Genomic DNA, 21,595 nt, shown 5'->3' on the forward strand with positions numbered 1-21,595 from the left:
TGTGACGTACTATCGAAATAAACAATGAAATCAAGTCCTTTGTTTTGTTTTTTTTTATAAATAGTTTCTATCCTAAAGTTGACACCTATACTCTGTCCCAAGATATCTTGGATTCACATTTTGCTTCATTGCTTGATATTTATAAATACCTCAGGGTTCAAACGATGTTCATTCAAAAGTATAAACAATTTCCAAGATTTCTCAGTCGAAACGCCCCTGTTAGCGTATCAGGTTTCAAACAATGCTAAAAAATGTGATGTCTAAGGAGATTTTGTATTGCAGCAAGCCCGGATGATAACGTTGAAAAAATGCGCGATGTATTCCGAGTGTATTCCGAATGGAGTAAAGATGTAAACATTCCCCATTATGAATCTCCGTAAGGAATCAGTTTTCGTTCCTGAGTGACAGTTGATAATGTGTCAATGAAATTATCTTGGAAATTATCCCTTTCAACTATTACAAGTGCACTTCTTTCACAGGTATGTGTATTTTTTTAAAAAATCGTCCAAATGTGCTGCATAAATATCTTGGGACAGAGTATAACAGCGTACGGCGCAGTGGGTTAGAGGGTTCACTACGGATCTGAGTTCGATTCCCACTGGGTATTTTAAAATTGTTACCTTTCCAAAAAAATTTTAAAAAATTTTTTTTGGGTTAAATATCGTAAGATTTGAAAATTTTAAACCGGTTAAAGTATTCTAATTATAATGAACTCCTTTACATTAATATCGACGGATGTCCCATAAAACGTCAAAGACAAAACAGTTTGCGAAACATACTGCGAACGAATTACTTAAGACTCCGATCACCGGAACTCCCTCCATGTCGAAAACGAAATGAAAGAGTAGAAAGAACGATAATACATCTTCATAGCAAATAACGCCAAAAGATGGACAGTATTGGGGAAGAAAGGGAACAGATTGAAGATGATATTGAGAGACTAAATCTTGCTTTGCAAGTGGAGGGTTCTACTGTCGAACTAAATGATGAAGAGGAAGAAGAATTGGATGATATCTTCACAAATGAGGATAGCATTGATCCTGATGGTAAAATTGAATAAGTTGATATCATGTAGATAAAACATTATTGGGATGTTACTTATAAGAATAAACCATTTATTGCTTTGAAGTCCCATAAAATCAACATACATCTAACACAGTCCCTGACTCATTCAACTTTTGTACATGTATTGCCAATTTTTCATTCACTCCCAATTCATCGTCGCAACCCACGGTTTTGAGCACACAAGTTCCGATAGGGAGAATTTATGTGAATCACACGTTGATGCTCCAAATTCAAAGTATGTGCGTTTTCAATCCACTGGACGGTTTGACCTGCATCTTTTCAGCCTGAGAAGTTTTGACTTGACACTATAAATGTATGAAATGCAATGCACATGCTGGAATATTTTACTGCTTTGATGAAAATTGCAAATTTATGCAAATAGATTATTTTACAAGATAAATTAACATTTACATAATTTAAGTTTCAAATATGATTTAAAATATGAAAGAACACCTATCAAACATGAAACCTTAAGAAAGACACCCTATTTACTTATGAGGTCATCTCTATATAGCCACTGAAAGTCAATTAATCAGAGTCAGCGTTGATATGCTGAAGAACCTTTTTCTATATATTTTAGAGGATGACTGGGCAGCAATGTTTTTTCTACCAAAATAACAAGCAGCATTTATAGTTGTTTCAGTTGAAATTAGAAAGTAGAACATTTCAGGAGCTGTATCAGGAAGAAAGATTAAATTCAAATATTTTATTGGCACATATACAATTACAATGATTGGCAAAGGCCCAACATATGCAAAACACAACGTCATGTATTATTATAGCACTACACATAAGTAGAAAAGATGAGCGTTATTAAATTTCATATTCACATGAAAGTTACATACACATCTGAGTTTTGGTATCTGAGGTCCAAACTGCATATAAAATTCTATTACATGTATATATCTTTGAGAAACAATCCAATAACTCTACTCTTCCCCACCCAAAATCTTGATAATGGTTATTATTTTTATTACAGATTATGGAAGTGTTAACACTATTCCTTCTCAGGACTCTGAGCCAACACATGTGGTAATTAATATCAATGAACTTTATGTGATTCCTTTTTTGACTTGAGTTAAATGTTTGGCTTAAAAATTCTGAGAACAACTTTTAAGTTTTTATGTTACTTGATCATTCATGAAAGAGCAAGTGTTGTGTTAATTTCAAAGTTAATATACCATATAATCATTCAATATATTCCATAGGAAACTAGTGAAATAGACCAGTTGTCTGGAATGTCAGAAATAAGCCACCTACCAATCAATGCAGAAACCTGTCTTGCACTCAACAGAACATATCAAGAACTTATTCTCGAATCACTGAAAAAAATTGAGTTGGCATTGAATGAAAACAGAGAAAAACAGGTAAGCCAGAAAATGTTGATGTTGAAACGAGACAGTCTTTGATTATAAATCACAATGGTAGGTAGTACATATTATGTATTTATGGTTTCATTGCAATTTGTTGAATATCAATTTTTATAGATTTTGTTGTAAGGTTGCTCCATGAAATCAGTGTTTATTTAACTGCAGTATCTTATAACATATCGTACAGTGTGTCCCAGAATATCTAATACAATTTGAAATTCGTATTGTTTAAATAGTGTTTGGCCAAAACTTGTTATTATTTGTGACTCAAATAAAAAATAAACCCATTCAACTTTTTTCCACAAAAATTTGGGAGAAAAAACTCACTTTTCTTTGAATTATGATGTCACAAAATTGCAAAATATTTGGTTGAAGTGAATTCTATTCAAGATTAATCGGACAAGAGAGCAGGCATCTTCCATTTTCAAACTGTATTATCAAACACAGACTCCAGATATAGCTGTACAAATTATGAAAAAATGATACCTTGGGGGGAAACTCAACAAGCAACAGATTCTTTAAATTGTGGGAAGATTGAGGTAATTGCATACATACAGTTGCTCTTTTGAGGAAGTTTACTCATCGACTCATTGATTGGAGCACTCTCTTTAAATTTTGTTTTTTTAAACAATGCTCATTTTCTCCAGAACTTATGAATGTTTACAAAATTTTTTGAGTGACAATTTACATTGTATACATTTAATAAGAAAATGCATTTGATTTTTAGTTTATTAAATCTAATCAAAAAATAATCAGAGTAAATGGTATCAGATATTCTTGGACACCCTGTACATATGAATTGATAAAATCATTGGCATGAAACTAAATGTCCTTAAAATTGTGATTTTCACAAAACCTGCAAAAAATGTCCATAAATATTACTTGGTAATGAAACAACATTATTTTGATAATTATTCAATCTTAATTTCGTAGAAAGTGTTGGAAGAAGGACTAGAAACCAAATCTAAAGGAGCTCCCAAGACAACTGACAAGTCCACTACAAATAAAAAGAAAAGCTCAGCAATGTTTTGCAAACCTTATTTCAAGGACAAAGACCAGAAGGTATTTACAGTAGATGTAAGGCTAACTGAAGAGATAAGGATAGTGAATGACAACTTTGTATGTGATGAATTTGGAGAGATTTACAATTATTATTAACAAACAATAATACTGTACATATGTTACTGGTATTTAAATATTGATTGAATAACGTCAAAGTAGAATACATGTACTACAGATTGTTTTTCTCAGGTGTTTTTTAGGTGGGTGTTATTAGTGTTCAAAATTGTAGATCTGTACTCATGGCGCCCTTAATGTTGTATACTTTTTCGTTTGTAAACTCAATATTACAAAAGAAGTCAGACACCTGTATCATGTATGTTTAGCATATTCTGGTTTCACACTGATAGGTAGCTCCGCATAACTCCGACGTTGAAATGAAAAAGATGACTCAGGAACACAAACAAGATGTTTCTCCACCCCAGGCTTGTGAGTAAAAATTAAACATGTAAAACATGTACATTTACAGTGCAAATAAATGTTCGTGCATTGTGTGTGGTGAATTCTAAAATTAAATCCAACTTCTTATGTCCATTAAAGCACAATTGTGATTTATAGTCTATGCATTTTTGCATATAGATTATTGAGTGACATTTTATTACTATCAAAAAATTCAGCTCAAGCATTGATTTCAAACCTTGCCATATGAAAAACATTTTGATTTTGTAACGATAAAGGGGAATAACTGTTATTCCTAGCTTCTTTACAGAATATAATGTTCATAAAAATTACTCTATTACAGTACACAGAATCATATCAAAAATGTAAATTTTCAGTATTGCAAACATGCACATGTATTTATATTTCAAAGCTTGTACAAAAGGGCTTGAAACACCTGTTCACAATAATTTGATTGAATTTGAGAAATATAACAACATACAATGTAATACTGTTTAAGGTGTAATATCCCTCTGCTATTAATTTTGCCATATATTTTAAAAAAAATTTCATATTGATTTTCATCAAAGTCAATATCAATCGATTCATATGAAACAAAAATGAAGTGATGAAGCGCTGCTAGATTTTTCAAAAATTGATAATGTGTCTAATCATGATATGAAGAAAACTAGACATAGTGATTAGAAAAAGCAAAATTTTACCATCGCAGCATAAAATTAAAAATCCAAAATGTATATGAAAATAATATATAGTTATATACATTTTCATATCAAATTACAAAACATATTGAAGCGCTGCATTTTAGTTCAGAATAGCACTTTGTTGTATAGGTTTGCAACAAAAATTGCTTCAATCAGCAAGAGTTATCTTTCTTTATCATAGACTTTTGAAACTTTTACATACATGGTTTACTTACACTGCATGATAAATTGCCACAGTTTCTAAATTTTCAGGAAAATTTTTTTCTGTTTTCAAATTTGAATAAGATAATAGTAAATGGATCCATATATTAAGAAATCCTAAAAATGTAAACCAGAGCATAAATTTTGTTATAATTTTAACACAACAAGGGGATAGAGCGAATAATCTTCCAGAAATTGGTATAATATCAATATAAGGATTTATTGTCTTGAATCAAATGAGACATTGTGTTGTTTTTTTTAAATTTTGTTTTCCCAAATCTGCTCCCTCGGAATAGAAAAGCCTTATTAAATTTTAAACATTTGAAATGTTATTAGTTTTAAACGATTATGACTAAGTATAGAATTTGTAATTGTCTTAGTCCCATTTTTTGCAATTATAATTCATTCAGCTCTGTGAACGAGCTATAGATAGAGAAATAAAAACATTCCATCCAAATATTCTCTGGCCTAAAACATCAACCATCAACTATACATGTACTAAACAAGTACATAAAATTTAAAAAAAAGAATTAATCCATCGAGATTGGGAGGGGGAGGAATAGTCATGTAGATACATGTATTGCCTCATAAATAATTTATCATTATGATACATTTCTTGTAATATTTTGTAAAAGTTTTCTTTACTTTTTTGCCCTCTGCTTCAAAAAAGCCCGGGGGTTCAATTCGTTTCGGTCAATTTTTTTTTTCTATATTTGAACTTAAATAAGTGTATCGCCTTCCAACATAAATTAGGACCCAGCACCACCTCCCTTGTTGTTACATGCCTTAAAAGTTGTGAGTTAACAGAAACAAAGTGATATTATTTTCTACAGAAGTTATCTCTCTTATCAGAGGGACATTCCACCTTAATAAATAAAGGTTCAGATCCATTCTTTAAAAGTTTTTTTTTACCTGACTTTAGATAATGTTGAAACCCATCACTTCTTTACCTAATTGGATAAAAGTTATTTATTTTACCTAGGGTAAATCTTTTGAAGACTGTTTATGAAGTAAAACTGTAAGAAATATAGGAGTATAATATCACATATGTGCTAAATTTTACATAAAAAAAATGCTGTGGTAAAAATTTTTCAGGGAGCATCGCCCAGAGATGTAAACTACAGGAGGCTATCAAGGCAGAAGGACTGAAGCAGAAGATTGTTCCCCTACTTAACAGGTGCCCTCATACTAAACAATGTCAATCATTTCACTCATCATAACTTTTTAGTATTCTTCGAAATTATTTCATAGTATTTTTTTGTATTGATTGTTTTGTTTTTGGTTTAAATTGGATCACAATGCGCACATGTTCTACCAAATACAAGAACAAGATATATATGATGCTACCAGTAATGATTCAAATATGAAAATTTTTCAGGAAGGCAAACATCTAGTGGTACATGATTCTCCTTAAAACAGAGAATGTAAAAAAACGTATTGATAACTGATTCATAGCTTTCAATGTAGACAGCTTGCTACAATGTTTGATATATTCTTCCTCCCTTTATTTAAAAACAATGTCTAGAAACCCCAGATTTTAAGTTGGTTATTTCTGTAGGAAAGAGATTTTAGTGGAAAAAGTTAAACATATAGAAACAGAACTGATGAAGATCAGCATAGAGAGTTTCAAGAATGAAGAAAATGTGACTGATGATGAAGAGGAAAGAGAACATCTGACTGGAACCAGGTATAACTAATTATTTTTATTAAAATAAGACTGTATCAGTATCTACTAGTATGCGAGAACAGAGGCCTGTTCAGTAGAGAAAGCATTTGTCTGTTTGTGAGCTCTCGCCAAAGTTTGTAATGTAAGGATAGGAATTTTTGGCGTGCACTCATGAACATCCGCTCTGATGAACAGGCCTCAAGTGTACAAGAGAATGAGAAGGAAATAAGAAAATGAAATTATGGTTCATTTGCTGTATTGTAGAGAGATAAAAGAACAGGATCTTATAGAATTGAAGCAGAAGATTGAGGAAGTGGACAAAGAAATGGAGAAAGCCAAGTAATATACAAGTGATCAAAAGATGCTCTTTGTAATTCTATTCAACACAAATTCTTAATAAGTTAATATTTTCTATCTTTTACTTCCAGACAAACGTCAGAAATTGAGTTGCTTTTTAATCTTGACAGCGAAAAAGTGGACTGGTTAATGATTGCCAATGTAATTGTAAGTTCATCACCAACTTCTGGGATTATTTTTTGAGTGTAAAAAATTTTGGAAAAATTTAGTAAATATAGTACATGTACCTCTTCAGAAAGTGAAAGTGATCCTGAAAAAAAACACCAAACCATGAGAAAATATAATCATAGTGAAAATATCAGGTTATACAGTAATATCTAATTGATAGGTAAAAATGATTTTTGATTCACCAATGCAACCTTCGACTTTTAATTTGATTTCCAACCTTATTTTCTATATTTACTTAAATTATACCCTCTAGCTTGGTCAGTGTTCCTAAATTTACTGTAGGTTACACATTTGACTGATCTTGATATTGATTTGAATGTTAATAAAAAAGGTACCAAAAAAAGCCTCAATTTTTTTCTGAAGGTTTAATGATATGAATTAATTTCAGTTTGATGGAAAAAGAGATGAAAGGGAGTGTCGGATTATGTGGAAAAATGTTCTACATCCTTCTATAAACAAAGAAAAATGGTCGGCACAAGAAACCAAAGACCTGCAGGAACTTGCAAATAAGTACAACATGAGAAACTGGCCAGCTATTGCTAAGGAACTAGGGGTATTTATTTCCTCTGTGTTCATTTCTAATATAATTGAATTTGTTTAAGGGAGTAATATTTGACTCATTCAAATTGAACCACTATAAAAAATATGATTCATATTGTTCAGTTTTTCTTCATTATTAAAACTATGTGAAAAGCAAAACAAATAATCATACTGTAAAACGTGCTTATATCGAAGTTTTATGGACAGGAGAATTTGCTTTGTTATAAACGTCATTCTTTATATCCGTTAGTTTCACGATATGTTTAAAATCCAGCGGGAATGAAATTCACTTCACTATTGGTGTCAAATCATTATAAGACTTAAAGTGTGTTCATTATAAGCGTGTTTAACTGTATACCAGGTTTGATAAACTAGATTCAAAATGAATTTTCATAATATGGTTGATAATTTTATTAATTTCTCTGTTATATTTATATAAAGATGCTAAATTCAATCTCATACTGAAGTTTTGAACACAGGACTTGACAATTAATTGTTTTTTTTGCACTGTTTTTCAGACAGGGAGAACCCCCTTCCAATGTCTCCAGTTTTACCAACACTCACTCAATGAAACATGGAACAACAGGTCAGCCCATTTACCTCTCTGGTGATAATGATATGAAGATTTAGCTTAAAGCTGACATGAATTCATAAATATGCATTATTTCCCTTTTATCTCAGACTACCATCATATTAGTTCTTTTGTTCCACTCTTCGCTTCACACCCCTTATATAATGGCGAGAGCAGTATTCATGCTTCACTGCATTCAGGTATTGCATTCACTGAACATGTTGGACGGAAAATTTGCAGAAACACATTTTGAACAAAAATAATATGACAATCACAGCACTGGTAAGGAATATCCGTTAAAAGACAAAACAAAACAGACTGAAATCCAGGCACACATATTTAAAAAACCCTTGATCATTGTAGAACGTTCTCCTGTGTTGTACTGTTATAATACAGCACATGCACAGACCGCACACTTTAGCAGTGAGTGCATTGACAATGTAGACTTTAGAAAACGGAGTATTTTGTAGAAACAGATAAAAAGGATGTTACCTTGTTTGTACATTTTTGGATTTAAATCACTTATATACTGTGTTGGATGTAGTTCGGCCCAGGTCTACACAAAGACGTTATGTACTCTGTGTAAATGACACATGTTCAATGCGCATGCGAAGTAAGACAGCATAGCACTGTTTGTGCAAGATAATGAGGATACATTGAAAACTCTTTCAAAGAATAAACCCTCTTTTATGTTTTACTTATTGTAGTTTCCTTTATTCTTTTTTACAAACATATAACTACATTTAGTAGTTCTATCATTTAGAAGTCCATGCAACCTAAATGCCTCAATCAGAAAGCAACCGACCTTAACTTTCTTGGCTGATATTTATACCCCAGTGGCAATTAAAGAGCGGTCAAAACTTTGGCGACCAAATGCTTTTATGAATTCATGTCCTTTGATATACTGGTATTACTTGTTGTACAATCAGAAATACCCAGCTTTTTATATCAATTGTCAAAAACTGACAATGACTATGATGTTCATATTTAAAATGTTGAATTCCAGTTCACATGTACTAAAAACTGGTTATTGCTGGAAACATTAGATGTCTAAATACTGTCCTACCATTTTTCTGTAGGCCTTGGACTGAAGAAGAGGATGAAATGTTGAGGGAGGTTGTAGAGAGTGTTCGAATGGGCAACAGAATCTCTTTTGCTCAAGGTATGAATGTCTTTGTTTAATATTGATACTATGGGAACATGTTAGACACAAAAAAATCCATTAGATATTAATTTAAAAAAAAAAACTTTTGGGATATTCCTTTACATTTGTATTATTTTTTCTGTATATCTGCACGGTGACTTGTCATAATATTTTGTCAGGTATTGTATGTACATGTAGATTCATGACTCTGCTAGGTGTGTACCGGTAGTCTCTTAAATATTAAAGATGTGTTGTATCAGATCTAATTGCTTTGAGATCCAGTGTCACAATTTTTATTGCATTGATTTCTTTGCTATCTGTATGTACATGTAGTAGCTGATTGATTTATACCAGTCCCAATATATTGAAGACATTTTCTTCCCTCCCCAGTGTCCTACTTTCTGGATGGGAGGAGTCAGAGTCAGTGTACATCCAGGTGGAACCAGATCAACCCTAGCATGAAGAGGGGAAGATGGAGTCTTCATGAGGATTGTGTGAGTTGATTGAGTCATGAAGCTTAGGAGGGGCTCAAGTGTTCGATTCTTTTCATCATGGGGCTTTATGTCATTGTGTAATTCATTGGCGAAAAGGGCCTCAAGTTGTCATTTAACATTTTTTTAAGCATGGGCAGATCTATAAATATTTTTGGTAATTTTACTACATATATATAAATTAAAGAATTTTGATATTTTCAGGGGGGTGTTTGGCCCCCCCCCCCCCAGATTTGCATATGATAAGTACCGGTATATTATCTTATAAAGTTTACAGTTGTATATAATTTCTATTGATTGAGATAACCCAATTGCTTCATTTTTCTATAAAAACAATGAGGTATGTTGTACTGGATCTATCCAATTAAAATTGGTTGAAAAAGAATAAAATACATAAACCAACTTTATTGCATAACTAAGTTTGAACTAAGTTAATGCACTTGCTTACTTCTACGCAACATCTACTGGTAATTGATGTATATTTAAATGTCAATATAGTTTTACAGAAATTCTCACATCTGAGTTAAAATTTGGTTAAAAAAATATTTTCACAAATTAGAGTTTTTTTATGCCAAATTTTAATGATATTATTGCATATGAGATTCAACCCTTGTAAAAGCAATGAAAAGCTTTCATTGTTAATTCATACAGGATAAGAATTACCAAGAACGCAGGAGATGTTTACGTAATCTTTAGATTTGGTTAAATGTATTTCTTCTGCAATGTATGCATGTATGAAACAAAATCAAGAACTTTTTATTGTTTGAATGAAAAATGAGTTAGGAATAATGTTAGGTGATTGTATTCCAGTTGCTCATTACTGCAGTTCAGCTGCATGGACCAAAGAACTGGAGACTCATCAAGGAATATGTCCATGGAAGAACTCCTATACAGTGCCGAGACCGCTACAATAACTGTTTGAACCCCTCCATCAATGCAGCGCAAACATGGACATACGAAGATGACAAATTACTACTGAAACGTGTCAATAGTCAGTTAGAAAAAGGTTTGATGATTAATTAAACAAAGAAAAACAACTAAGAATAAAAAGATATTTTTAATTCTGGGATGATATTTAATTTTGATCTGGTTTTTTTTTTCAGGATCTTCTGTAAGTTGGGTGAAAATTTTGCCAGAATTTCCAGGCCGAATAGATGGTCAGCTTCTTTCCAGATACCGTCGACTTCAGGCATGGAAGATGAAATCTGAATGGGTGGAGAAACAATCTGTAAGTCCAGCATACAGAGCAACCATCAGTAAAATCAAAATTGCTCAATTCTTACACAAACATTTTCTTACCAATTACCATCATATGAATAGTGCCTGTTTGGGAGGATAGCAGTTGAAATTGACACCCCCAAGAAAATTATTGTCAACCGATGCTAAGCAGGCATTATTAAGGTCTTCCTTTTCCAACGGAAGACCTTCTTGTTATTCTTCTGTTTCTTTTTCCCTATTATTAAGGTCTTCCGTTTCCAACGGAAGACCTTCTTGTTATTCTTCGGTTTCTTTTTCCCTATTATTATTATTATTTTTTTTCTTCCTTTTTTTGTGCACGCGATTTCTCAGAAACGGCTCGGCCGATCTCAATCAAATTTTAGGATGTGATAGATAGTGGTCTGAACTTGATTGGAAATTTTTTGTATTGATGACGTCACATCCGTTTTTGAGATATTGAGATTTTTCTAATTTTTATATGGGTATTTTGTCTTCTGTTGTTCTCCTAAACTATAAGAGATATTAAGCTCAAATTTCTACGGTTGGTAAACGAAAGATTGAAGTTTTGCATGATTGTTGTTTTGTATGTTTAGCACTACTGGCGCCAAAGCTCGCTATGGCTCGAAAATTGACATTAAAAACGCGTCGTGATTTTTTGTGCTTTTCTCTCTTTATCTCTTTTCTGGAAAATATTTTGTTAAAACATGTAATGTAAAAAAAATTTATATTTACAAGACCTTTCTGCTGATATCGGGAAAAAGGGGCTGGCCCCTAAAATAAGGGACCTAGAGGGCTCTAAAGTCTTTTACCCATAACTCTTTACCGAGGGATATTTTGTAATAAATTATAGAAGCAAATATGTTTATCTTAATGTTATAAAGCCAAGCAGTATAACAATTTTCTCATGTGTTACGTAATTAGGGATTTTTAGGGGTCAGAAGTCCAAAACTTTGACCACCTATATCTCAAAACGGAAAAATATTTTGAAATGCAGTATAAAAGAAAAGATGCTCAAAATGATGTACTTAACACCATGCAACCTAAAAAATTTGGTTCAGCGGCCCCAATAAGGAGATAAGGGACCGGCCCCTAAAACATTCTTTCTCAGATATCTCAAGAATGGTAACGAATTTCTGAACACTTGTTGAACAAAATGTCTTTATAATTAAATGACCTTTCATTTGATACCAAGAAAAAGGGGCTGGCCCCTAATATTAGGGACCTAGAGGGCTCTAAAAACTTTTTACTATAGTTCTTTACTGAGGGATATTTTGTAATAAATTATAGAAGCAAATATGTTTATCTTACAGTTATGAAGCCAAGCAGTATAACGATTTTCTCATATGTTACGTAATTAGGGATTTTTAGGGGTCAGAAGTCCAAAACTTTGACCACCTATATCTCAAAACGGAAAAATATTTTGAAATGCTGTATAAAAGAAAAGATGCTCAAAATGATGTCCTTAACAACATGCAGCCTAAAAAAATTGGTTCAGCGGCCCCAATAAGGAGATAAGGGACCGGCCCCTAAAATATTCTTTCTGAGATATCTCAAAAATGGTAATGAATTTCTGAACACTTGTTGAACAAAATGTCTTTATAATTAAATGACCTTTCATTTGATACCATGAAAAAGGGGCTGGCCCCTAATATTAGGTACCTAGGGGGCTCTAACGTCTTTTTCCTATAGTTCTTTACCGAGGGGTATTTCGTTATAGATTATAGAAGCAAATATGTTTATCCAACAGTTGTGTAGCCTAACATTATAATGATTTTTCTCATGTGTTACGTAATTAAGGATTTTTAGGGGTCAAAAGTCCAACAATGTGATAACCTATATCTCAAAAAGAAAAAAATATTTTGAAATGCAGTATAAAAGAAAAGATGCTCAAAATAATGTACCTAATAACATGCAACCTTACAATTTTTGTTCAGCGGCCCCAATAAGGAGATAAGGTCCGGCCCCTAAAATATTCTTTCTGAGATATCTCAAGAACGGTGACGAATTTCTAAACACTTGTTGAACAAAACTTTTACACCTGAAACAAAATAGTATCAGGCACTTAAAATGAAGATCTTCTTTTCCTGTTTTAAATCATGTATAGCTGTTAAATAGCAAAATCAAGATCAAACATAAATCTCAATTTCTAAAATCAGACGGAAGACCTCCTCGTTGCTCGCAACGAGATCGTGTCTAGTTATTATTATTTTTTTTCTTCCTTTTTTTGTGCACGCGATTTCTCAGAAACGGCTCGGCCGATCTCAATCAAGTTTTAGGATGTGATAGATAGTGGTCTGAACTTGATTGGAAATTTTTTGTATTGATGACGTCACATCCGTTTTTGAGATATTGAGATTTTTCTAATTTTTATATGGGTATTTTGTCTTCTGTTGTTCTCCTAAAGTATAAGAGATATTAAGCTCAAATTTTTACGGTAGGTAAAGGAAAGATTGAAGTTTTGCATGATTGTTGTTTTGTATGTTTAGCACTACTGGCGCCAAAGCTCGCTATGGCTCGAAAATTGACATTAAAAAAGTGTCGTGAATTTTTGTGCTTTTCTCTCTTTATCTCTTTTCTGGAAAATATTTTGTTAAAACATGTAATGTAAAAAAAGTTTATATTTACAAGACCTTTCTGCTGATATCAGGAAAAAAGGGCTGGCCCCTCAAATTAGGGACCTAGAGGGCTCTAAAGTCTTTTACCCATAACTCTTTACCGAAGGATATTTTGTAATAAATTATAGAAGCAAATATGTTTATCTTACAGATATGAAGCCAAGCAGTATAACGATTGTGTCATATGTTACGTAATTAGGGATTTTTAGGGGCCAGAAGTCCAAAACTTTGACCACCTATATCTCAAAACGGAAAAATATTTTGAAATGCAGTATAAAAGAAAAGATGCTCAAAATGATGTACTTAACACCATGCAACCTAAAAAATTTGGTTCAGCGGCCCCAATAAGGAGATAAGGGACCGGCCCCTAAAACATTCTTTCTCAGATATCTCAAGAATAGTAACGATTTTCTGAACACTTGTTGAACAAAATGTCTTTATAATCAAATGACCTTTCATTTGATACCAAGAAAAAGGGGCTGGCCCCTAATATTAGGGACCTAGAGGGCTCTAAAGTCTTTTTACTATAGTTCTTTCCTGAGGGATATTTTGTAATAAATTATAGAAGCAAATATGTTTATCTTACAGTTATGAAGCCAAGCAGTATAACGATTTTCTCATATGTTACGTAATTAGGGATTTTTAGGGGTCAGAAGTCCAAAACTTTGACCACCTATATCTCAAAACGGAAAAATATTTTGAAATGCAGTATAAAAGAAAAGATGCTCATAATGATGTCCTTAACAACATGCAGCCTAAAAAAATTGGTTCAGCGGCCCCAATAAGGAGATAAGGGACCGGCCCCTAAAATATTCTTTCTGAGATATCTCAAGAATGGTAACGGATTTCTGAACACTTGTTGAACAAAATGTCTTTATAATCAAATGACCTTTCATTTGATACCATGAAAAAGGGGCTAGCCCCTAATATTAGGGACCTAGAGGGCTCTAAAGTCTTTTTCCTATAGTTCTTTACCGAGGGGTATTTCGTAATAGATTATAGAAGCAAATATGTTTATCTAACAGTTGTGTAGCCTAACATTATAATGATTTTTCTCATGTGTTACGTAATTAAGGATTTTTAGGGGTCAAAAGTCCAAAAATGTGATAACCTATATCTCAAAAAGAAAAAATATTTTGAAATGCAGTATAAAAGAAAAGATGCTCAAAATAATGTACCTAATAACATGCAACCTTACAATTTTTGTTTAGCGGCCCCAATAAGGAGATAAGGTCCGGCCCCTAAAATATTTTTTCTGAGATATCTCAAGAACGGTGACGAATTTCTAAACACTTGTTGAACAAAACTCTTAAACCTGAAACAAAACAATCAGGCACTTAAAATGTTTATTCCTCTTTTCCTGTTTTAAATCATGTATAGCTGTTAAATAGCAAAATCAAGATCGAACATAAATCTCAATTTCTAAAATCAGACGGAAGACCTCCTCGTTGCTCGCAACGAGATCGTGTCTAGTTTATTTTATTATGCTGAATGTGTTGATTTTAAAGAATGCATAACTGACTTCTTTAGGAATGACGTGAATTATATGGCAAACTGTACAAGCATAATTTGTTGTGTTACCCATTGCAAAGTGTGTTGCTAATGCTGAGGGTAATAGAACAGATCACAAACTGTGTCTAAACCAATCAGATTTCAGTATTTAACATGGAAGTATAATAATACATGTATCTTTTAACATGCTCTATGATTCAAGACAATAGAAGTAAAGAAAAGTAAGGAAGGTTAATTTGCATTTACCTTATATCAGTTTATGGTTGATATGTTTTACATATAGGTCTTGTTTGAGATTGTTTTAATTGAAAATTAAACAAATCTTGGCAAAAAACCTAAAGTATTGCTATACTGTAGATTCCTTATTTTATGCGAGTACTTAATTCTGCAATTTAACGGTTGCATCAAATAGGAAGAATATAAAATCGCGAATGCCGAATTTTTTATCATAATTCCAAATAGTTTACGTCTGTCTGAAAAAAAAAAAAACGAGGTTTCAAAATCTGCGAGATGTGCTTCACGCGATTTTACGCGGATAATAATTCCTTGCATTTAATTAGGAATTTACAGTATTCAAGAATGCATACAAATAACTTGAGATTAAAAATCTCTAATCTGATATTTAAAAAGCTCTCATCTTTTAAAAGGAACAAGAAAAGAAGAACATGGGAGTCCTTGAGGGGGAACAACTCTTACGAGAAATCACAAAAGAGGAACCAACCACTAGTTTCCTGGTATGTGTGTATTCAGTTTTTGTTTTTTGCTAGTTGGATACATGTTCTTACTGAAGCTGTAACTCTATCAAAGGCTAAAACACAAATGCCTGAATTTATTGACAGGAAATGTCCAAATCCTTCCCTGATGTTTGTAAAGAAGACTACCTAAAACAAATAGAGGACAGACGACGAGGTTTGAATTTATCTGAGAAATTTTCACACTTTTTTTGACATTTCTGTCCTTGTATAAGGCAACTTTGTTACAAATGATTCATATATGTGGATCATATGATTGGTTTAATATTAGAATAAAAAACGGCATCTAATCACCTGAGAATCGTAAATGAATAGCTTCGAATGATGCACTTATTTCATTTTAATGTTAAAATATTTTAATTGTATTTCAAGTCATATGAAAATTATATGAAGCTAATAGAAATAAGTCTGTTACTATCAAAGTAATTTTTAAGTTTACACAAATTTTGCTCCCCGGCAGTATTCTGCTACTAAATGCTGCTTTAATATCAACCTGTAGGTGATTTGGTGGTACCTAGGCCTCCAGTGATGACACATTGTGCTACAAGATGTGTCCAGGCCCTCTGGACGAGGAAAAAACATCTCTTTAGTCTTGTTGACCAACACCTGAAAAATATGGACAAACTTGTCCCAGATCATAGCACAAATATTAAAGAATTCAAAATGTTTGAGTCATTGGTAAGTTGTTCCTTTTGTCACTGTTCTTGTTAATCAGTATAAATATCAACTTGTGATTGGTGAATCATCATAAGCATGAGTGAGGAGTGAAATGCATGCCGTACACCATCTTTTATTCATGTGTGAGAAATTTTTGTGAGGTTTGCGAGAATCTCTCCACAAAAATTTCTCGGCAAGAAGTCCTCAAAGGACTTTGGAAATATGTATTCCATAAATTCTTGATTGCAAAAACTTGTCACCGTGAACCAGTTTGTCTCTGGTAAATTGCGAAATAAATTTATCACAAATAGAATTTGATTTACAGTATCAGTGTTCCTAATGCCCAAACATCATGGCATAGCCATACTTGATAGTGTTCTTATTAAGAGACAAAACATAAAAACATCTTTGGATAGTGAACTGTGCTAAAATCATGTACTTGTGCATGGCTTCTGTTGCATGTTGAACAAAAAATTATGATCTTCCAATTTAAATATTGATTTTAAGCTATGACTTCATTAAAATTTCTAGTAATAATTCAGTGCAGGGCAATAAACTTTAAACAGATATAAAGCACTGAGAAGCTGAAAGAAAATGATCCCATCAATCGATATTCAAGTTTAGACACTTTTGATGAAGATTTTCATCAGTTCTAATGATCATTTATTTTTACAAAAAATTTGTATGCAACAGAGTAAAATTCAGGAGAAGATTCTTCGGGAAACAATGGCAAAACATCCCAGTGATATCACGGTCAAGGATATGCTGAAAATCAGCAAGAAGCTGACCAGAACTGAGAGCTGCAAAGATGGCCGAACCAAGTGGATAGAGAGGGACCTGATATGTGACGACCAGATCAAGGACATTCTCATCTGGAAATGCTTCCACTCCTTGCTTGTTGACAAAAGATGTGGCCGACCGAGAAAATTTTACTTGTGTAAGACTTGCATCATTGTCCTGTAAATATACACATGTAATATTGAGTGTGTACACTGTATGATATACAATGCAGTTTTGATTTAACTCTAACTAAAATATATTTACAGAATTGAACATTTAAAGAAAAACATTAAGTTTAATGCAACCTCTACATTTTGGAAAAATACACTGTTTTTTTCATTCTTTTTATAACAGTCAGTCCAACAGGAAGAAAGCCTCCATGTGCTGAAGAAGATGATGATGAGGATGTGGAGAAGATAACGGACATCACTGTGACTCTATTAATGAATGTAAGGATATAACTTGTACATTTATACTGAGTATAGGCACTTCATACTCAGATCATATCCCAAAACTACAAATCAGCTACCAGTAGTTGTAATAAAATGGTGTGAATTTATTGATCCCCTGATTAGGGAAATGCACTCACTGAGATTAACGTCATTTATTTCTGAGAAAATTTGCAAAATGATTGTTGTCAAACTGTGTCTTTCATAGTATGCTGATACTGTGGTTTCATCAATATTCGTTGAATATCAATTTTCGTGGATTTCGTTGTTAAGTTGATCCACGAAATTAAATGTTCATTGAAGTTCAATTTCAAATAACATTTTGTATTGATTGGATCATTGGCCACGAAATTACGTATCCTTAAAACTGTGGTTTTTAGAAAATCCTCGAAAATTGATACCCACGAAAATTAATGAAACCACAGTATTCTATTTATTTATTTCAAACTAAAATTGTTATTCTGCAGGCTCTTGATGTTGACCATAAAAGTGCTTTGGAGAAAAGCAGAGAGCTGGACCCTAACAGTAGCACTGTGGGGGAGGAAATTGATTTACTGAGGAGGGTTACTCCAAATATATTGCCATCAAATGTTACTCAGACGCAACCAACTATTCAAATTGTTTCCACCACTTTGAATCAATCATCCAGCACCAACAGCCAAAATCAGTCATCCAGCACCAACAGCCAGAATCAGTCATCCAGCACTAGCAACCAGAATCAGTCATCCAGCACTAACAGCCAGAATCAGTCATCCAGCACTAGCAACCAGAATCAGTCATCCAACACAAATGAACAGTCCAACTCTTCTCATGAAAATTCTGATACTGCACAGACAACAAATTGTGGATCAGCACTTGGGAGAAAGCGGAAGGTGGCAGTGGGTACAGATCAAGATGCCCAGGTTCAAAGCAAGAAGTCCAAAGCAATTTCATCATCATCCAATGAAAATGCAAATAGCAGTTGTAATGGAAAAGAAAGTTCAAGCGTTGTGCAAAAGAATAGCAATGGTTGTACAGAGAAAAACTTGAATAGTGTTGGAGTAGTGGGTCAAGGTTCATCTACACCAGTTGCTAACATAAACAGGACTTCGTCATCATTGGGAGAAAATCCTTCATCAAAAACCAATATGTCTGCCTTACCAGCAGGGGCCAGAATTATTAGACTTCCTCCAGGTGTGAAACTCAAACCAGGTGATAAAATACAGGACATTTTGGCAGCCCACAAATTATCTATGGCTGCATTAGAGAGTCAACCATCCCCTGCCAGTCCTGTACCAGGTACTCAATGTTCTCAGACTGCAACTAGAAAGCAGCTTGTTACACCAAAAGAACCTAGTCAGACTACGACTAGTAAGCAGCCTGTTATCCCAATACACCCTAGTCAGACTACGGCAGGTAAGCAGCCTGTTGTCCCAAAAGAACCTAGTCAGACTACGACTAGTAAGCAGCCTGTTGTCCCAATAGAACCTGGCAGCAGGAAAAAGAAAAAGAAATCCAAATCTCAACCTCAGAAACAGAGTGTTGTGGTGTTAAGACCCCCTTCTGGCATACAGGACCCGAAAAGGGTCAAGATTCTCCCTCCAGGAACAATTACTACCTGTGCTTTCAAGAGTGTGATGCTACACAGGAAGTATTTGATGATCAGGGCTGATGAACTTTACAGCAGACAGTTTTACAGGCTCCGTGGTAATGAACTTCAGAAGAGAGTGACTTTGGAGTTGTCTAAGCAGGCGACGGGTGCAGTGAAGATAGAGAGAAATGAAAATGAACAGCATGTAGGTGCCTTGAATAAAACTCTTTATACTATGGAGAAATCTGTTGCCAGTAGTGTAGCTGCCAAAACAGCTAGAATTAAACAGAAGGGAGAAGTTGGTCATGATGCTTTAGCAAAAGTAAGGAAAACAAAAGAATTCAAGATGTTACAGAAGAGATTTGAAGCCCTCTTTGCCTGGCCTGCTCTTCTGTCCACAATTTCCCCTCCATTTATCTCTGGACAAAGGGGTAGACCTTCATCTGTCAGTGCACAAAAGAGCAAAAAAGGAAAGAATAAGAAGCCCAGTTCAGCTGTTGATGAACAGACAGAGAATGATGCAAAGTCTGAAATGGAAATGGAACAGCCAGTTAAGAGGAAAAAACCGTAAGCACATGTATTAAAATAACTTAATTGAAAGAGAAAAACGAAATAAGATTTATTTATCAGCATTGTGTTTTTTAAGTCGACCTATTTAAATACTGTAGATTTTCAATATTAATCAAGTACTTATGCTTTTATTCCTATATTAGCTCAGCTGACATAAATCAACATTCAAATTCAATTGATGGATATTTTTGCTCAATAAAGATTTCAATTTTTTTAAAGGAAGCTTTCCTATCCTTGCATCAATAGAAAATATTCTTGGAAGCGAAATGTTATGAGCAAGGAAGCAAAGAGACTCAAGAAAGAGGCCAGAATGAAGAAATTGAGAGAAACAAGGGAGAGAAAGCTAAGGGGAGGTAACACTCATTTCTGAAATTTACTACATGTACTTTAGAAATTCTTTTATAGGAGAACCTTATTTATGTGATGATTGATATTGACTGCAAATAATATTTTCGTCTTTATTCTTTAGAGTATGTGCCACAGAAGACCAGAAAACGGCAGCCTAAAACAACAGCTACTATTCGCCAAAGTCAAAGAGTGGCAGTCAAACGAAGTATGACCCACGATTCACAAACCCAAGAAGATGCTCCTGTTATCAAAAAAGAGTTGAAAAAAGTTGTCAAGAAGAAGAAGAAATCCCAAAACGAAGATCCCATCCCCAGCAATGGAAAGTTCCAACTTCTCCCTGGGGATGCTGTAATGCCTGTAGCACTGATTAGCAACATCGCCTCTTCCATTGATAACAATTCTATCCAAAATGCAGAGGGGGGAAGCTCAGTGACTATACCCCAAACTTTACAAGATCTTCAACAACTTACAGCAAGCATCAACAGCAACATCTCCTTTGTTGCTAACAATTCTATCCTCAACACAAGGAGTGGAAGCTCAGTGACTGTACCTCCTACACTTCTAGGACTTCAACAGCCTACAGCAAGCTCCAGCAACATTCTGCCCTCATCAGCAGAGTATGGGACATCCCAGAGGACATCTGTACCACCCCAGCAAGTGAGCCTGCCGTTTGTATCTGTAACAGACATAAACATCCAGACCGTGCCCCCCACAGAGAATCCTGGTGCTCCTCCATTTATTTTTGCTATAGTGCCGTCTGCTACAGGGGATGGACAAGTGCTACAGGCTGTTCCAAATAGTGTGCTAAAGGATGCAGTGAACAGTTCAAACCAAGTGATTCCAGATCAGGACCAGGCCAAACCAGATTAGACAATTGTTAAAGACAATTTTGTCTCGGTGAACATGCATTAGTCTTTGTCAAGTTACATGTAGTAGAAATATTACAAAAAGATGCAACTTTAAAGTTGTTCTGATTAAAGCTTCTTATGAAGATAGGTTAATTATTTTACAATTAAGCTCCAAATATCAGTCCTACCTCTTCACAGTCCAAACAGGCCATTGTTTTTAGAAATGACAGGTACTTACTTATCGCTTTTGTTTGGATTCGTTGTTTCATGTTTTGTTTTTCTTTTCTGTTTCAGCAGGTTCAAATAAAATGTTTTTGTTGATATTTCATTCAGTACCTTGTTTGTTGATGCAGTCACCAGTTCATTTTTTGAGTACCATTTACCAATGATAAGTTCATCAAAAAGTAGATAAAATCAATATTCTAATCAAGAACTGAAATGAGCATAATTTCCAAGTAGTCTAATCACTAATGATCACCCCTCGGTCTCTGTGTATTTTATAAATCATCTATTTACTTTAGAATCATTATATTCTGTTTAAATC

General features: G+C 33.7%; 1 protein-coding gene across 2 annotated transcripts; it reads left to right on the forward strand.

Moving 5' to 3' along the window:
• The first annotated feature begins 790 nt into the window (after window positions 1-790).
• Window positions 791-21,374, forward strand: LOC105328284 (uncharacterized). 2 transcript variants are annotated; one of them, XM_066076952.1, is made up of 24 exons: window positions 791-1,046; window positions 2,045-2,097; window positions 2,274-2,432; window positions 3,369-3,497; window positions 3,845-3,923; window positions 5,891-5,972; window positions 6,354-6,482; window positions 6,726-6,800; window positions 6,890-6,965; window positions 7,375-7,539; window positions 8,045-8,112; window positions 9,177-9,259; window positions 9,632-9,735; window positions 10,543-10,738; window positions 10,836-10,960; window positions 15,725-15,811; window positions 15,917-15,986; window positions 16,329-16,507; window positions 17,180-17,423; window positions 17,621-17,715; window positions 18,183-19,065; window positions 19,111-19,852; window positions 20,075-20,208; window positions 20,325-21,374. In XM_066076952.1, the coding sequence occupies exons 1-24, from the start codon at window positions 890-892 to the stop codon at window positions 21,071-21,073; spliced, it is 4,863 nt and encodes a 1,620-aa protein (XP_065933024.1). In that variant the 5' UTR covers window positions 791-889; the 3' UTR covers window positions 21,074-21,374. The 2 variants fall into 2 exon arrangements, with proteins under 2 accessions (XP_065933024.1, XP_019922815.3); XM_020067256.3 differs by having other exon boundaries at window positions 18,183-19,852.
• The last annotated feature ends 221 nt before the right edge of the window (window positions 21,375-21,595 follow it).

Source organism: Magallana gigas, chromosome 2 (genome assembly GCF_963853765.1).
Source record: "Magallana gigas chromosome 2, xbMagGiga1.1, whole genome shotgun sequence".
NCBI classification, from domain to species: Eukaryota; Metazoa; Mollusca; class Bivalvia; order Ostreida; family Ostreidae; genus Magallana; species Magallana gigas.

Bases quoted from the DNA above. Each gene is read 5' to 3' on its own strand.
- LOC105328284 (XM_020067256.3), top strand. From the start codon at position 890: ATGGACAGTATTGGGGAAGAAAGGGAACAGATTGAAGATGATATTGAG. The intron at 2,433-3,368 runs GTAAGCCAGAAA...TTAATTTCGTAG, and splicing joins ATGAAAACAGAGAAAAACAG to AAAGTGTTGGAAGAAGGACT. The intron at 6,801-6,889 runs GTAATATACAAG...TTTTACTTCCAG, and splicing joins AAAGAAATGGAGAAAGCCAA to ACAAACGTCAGAAATTGAGT.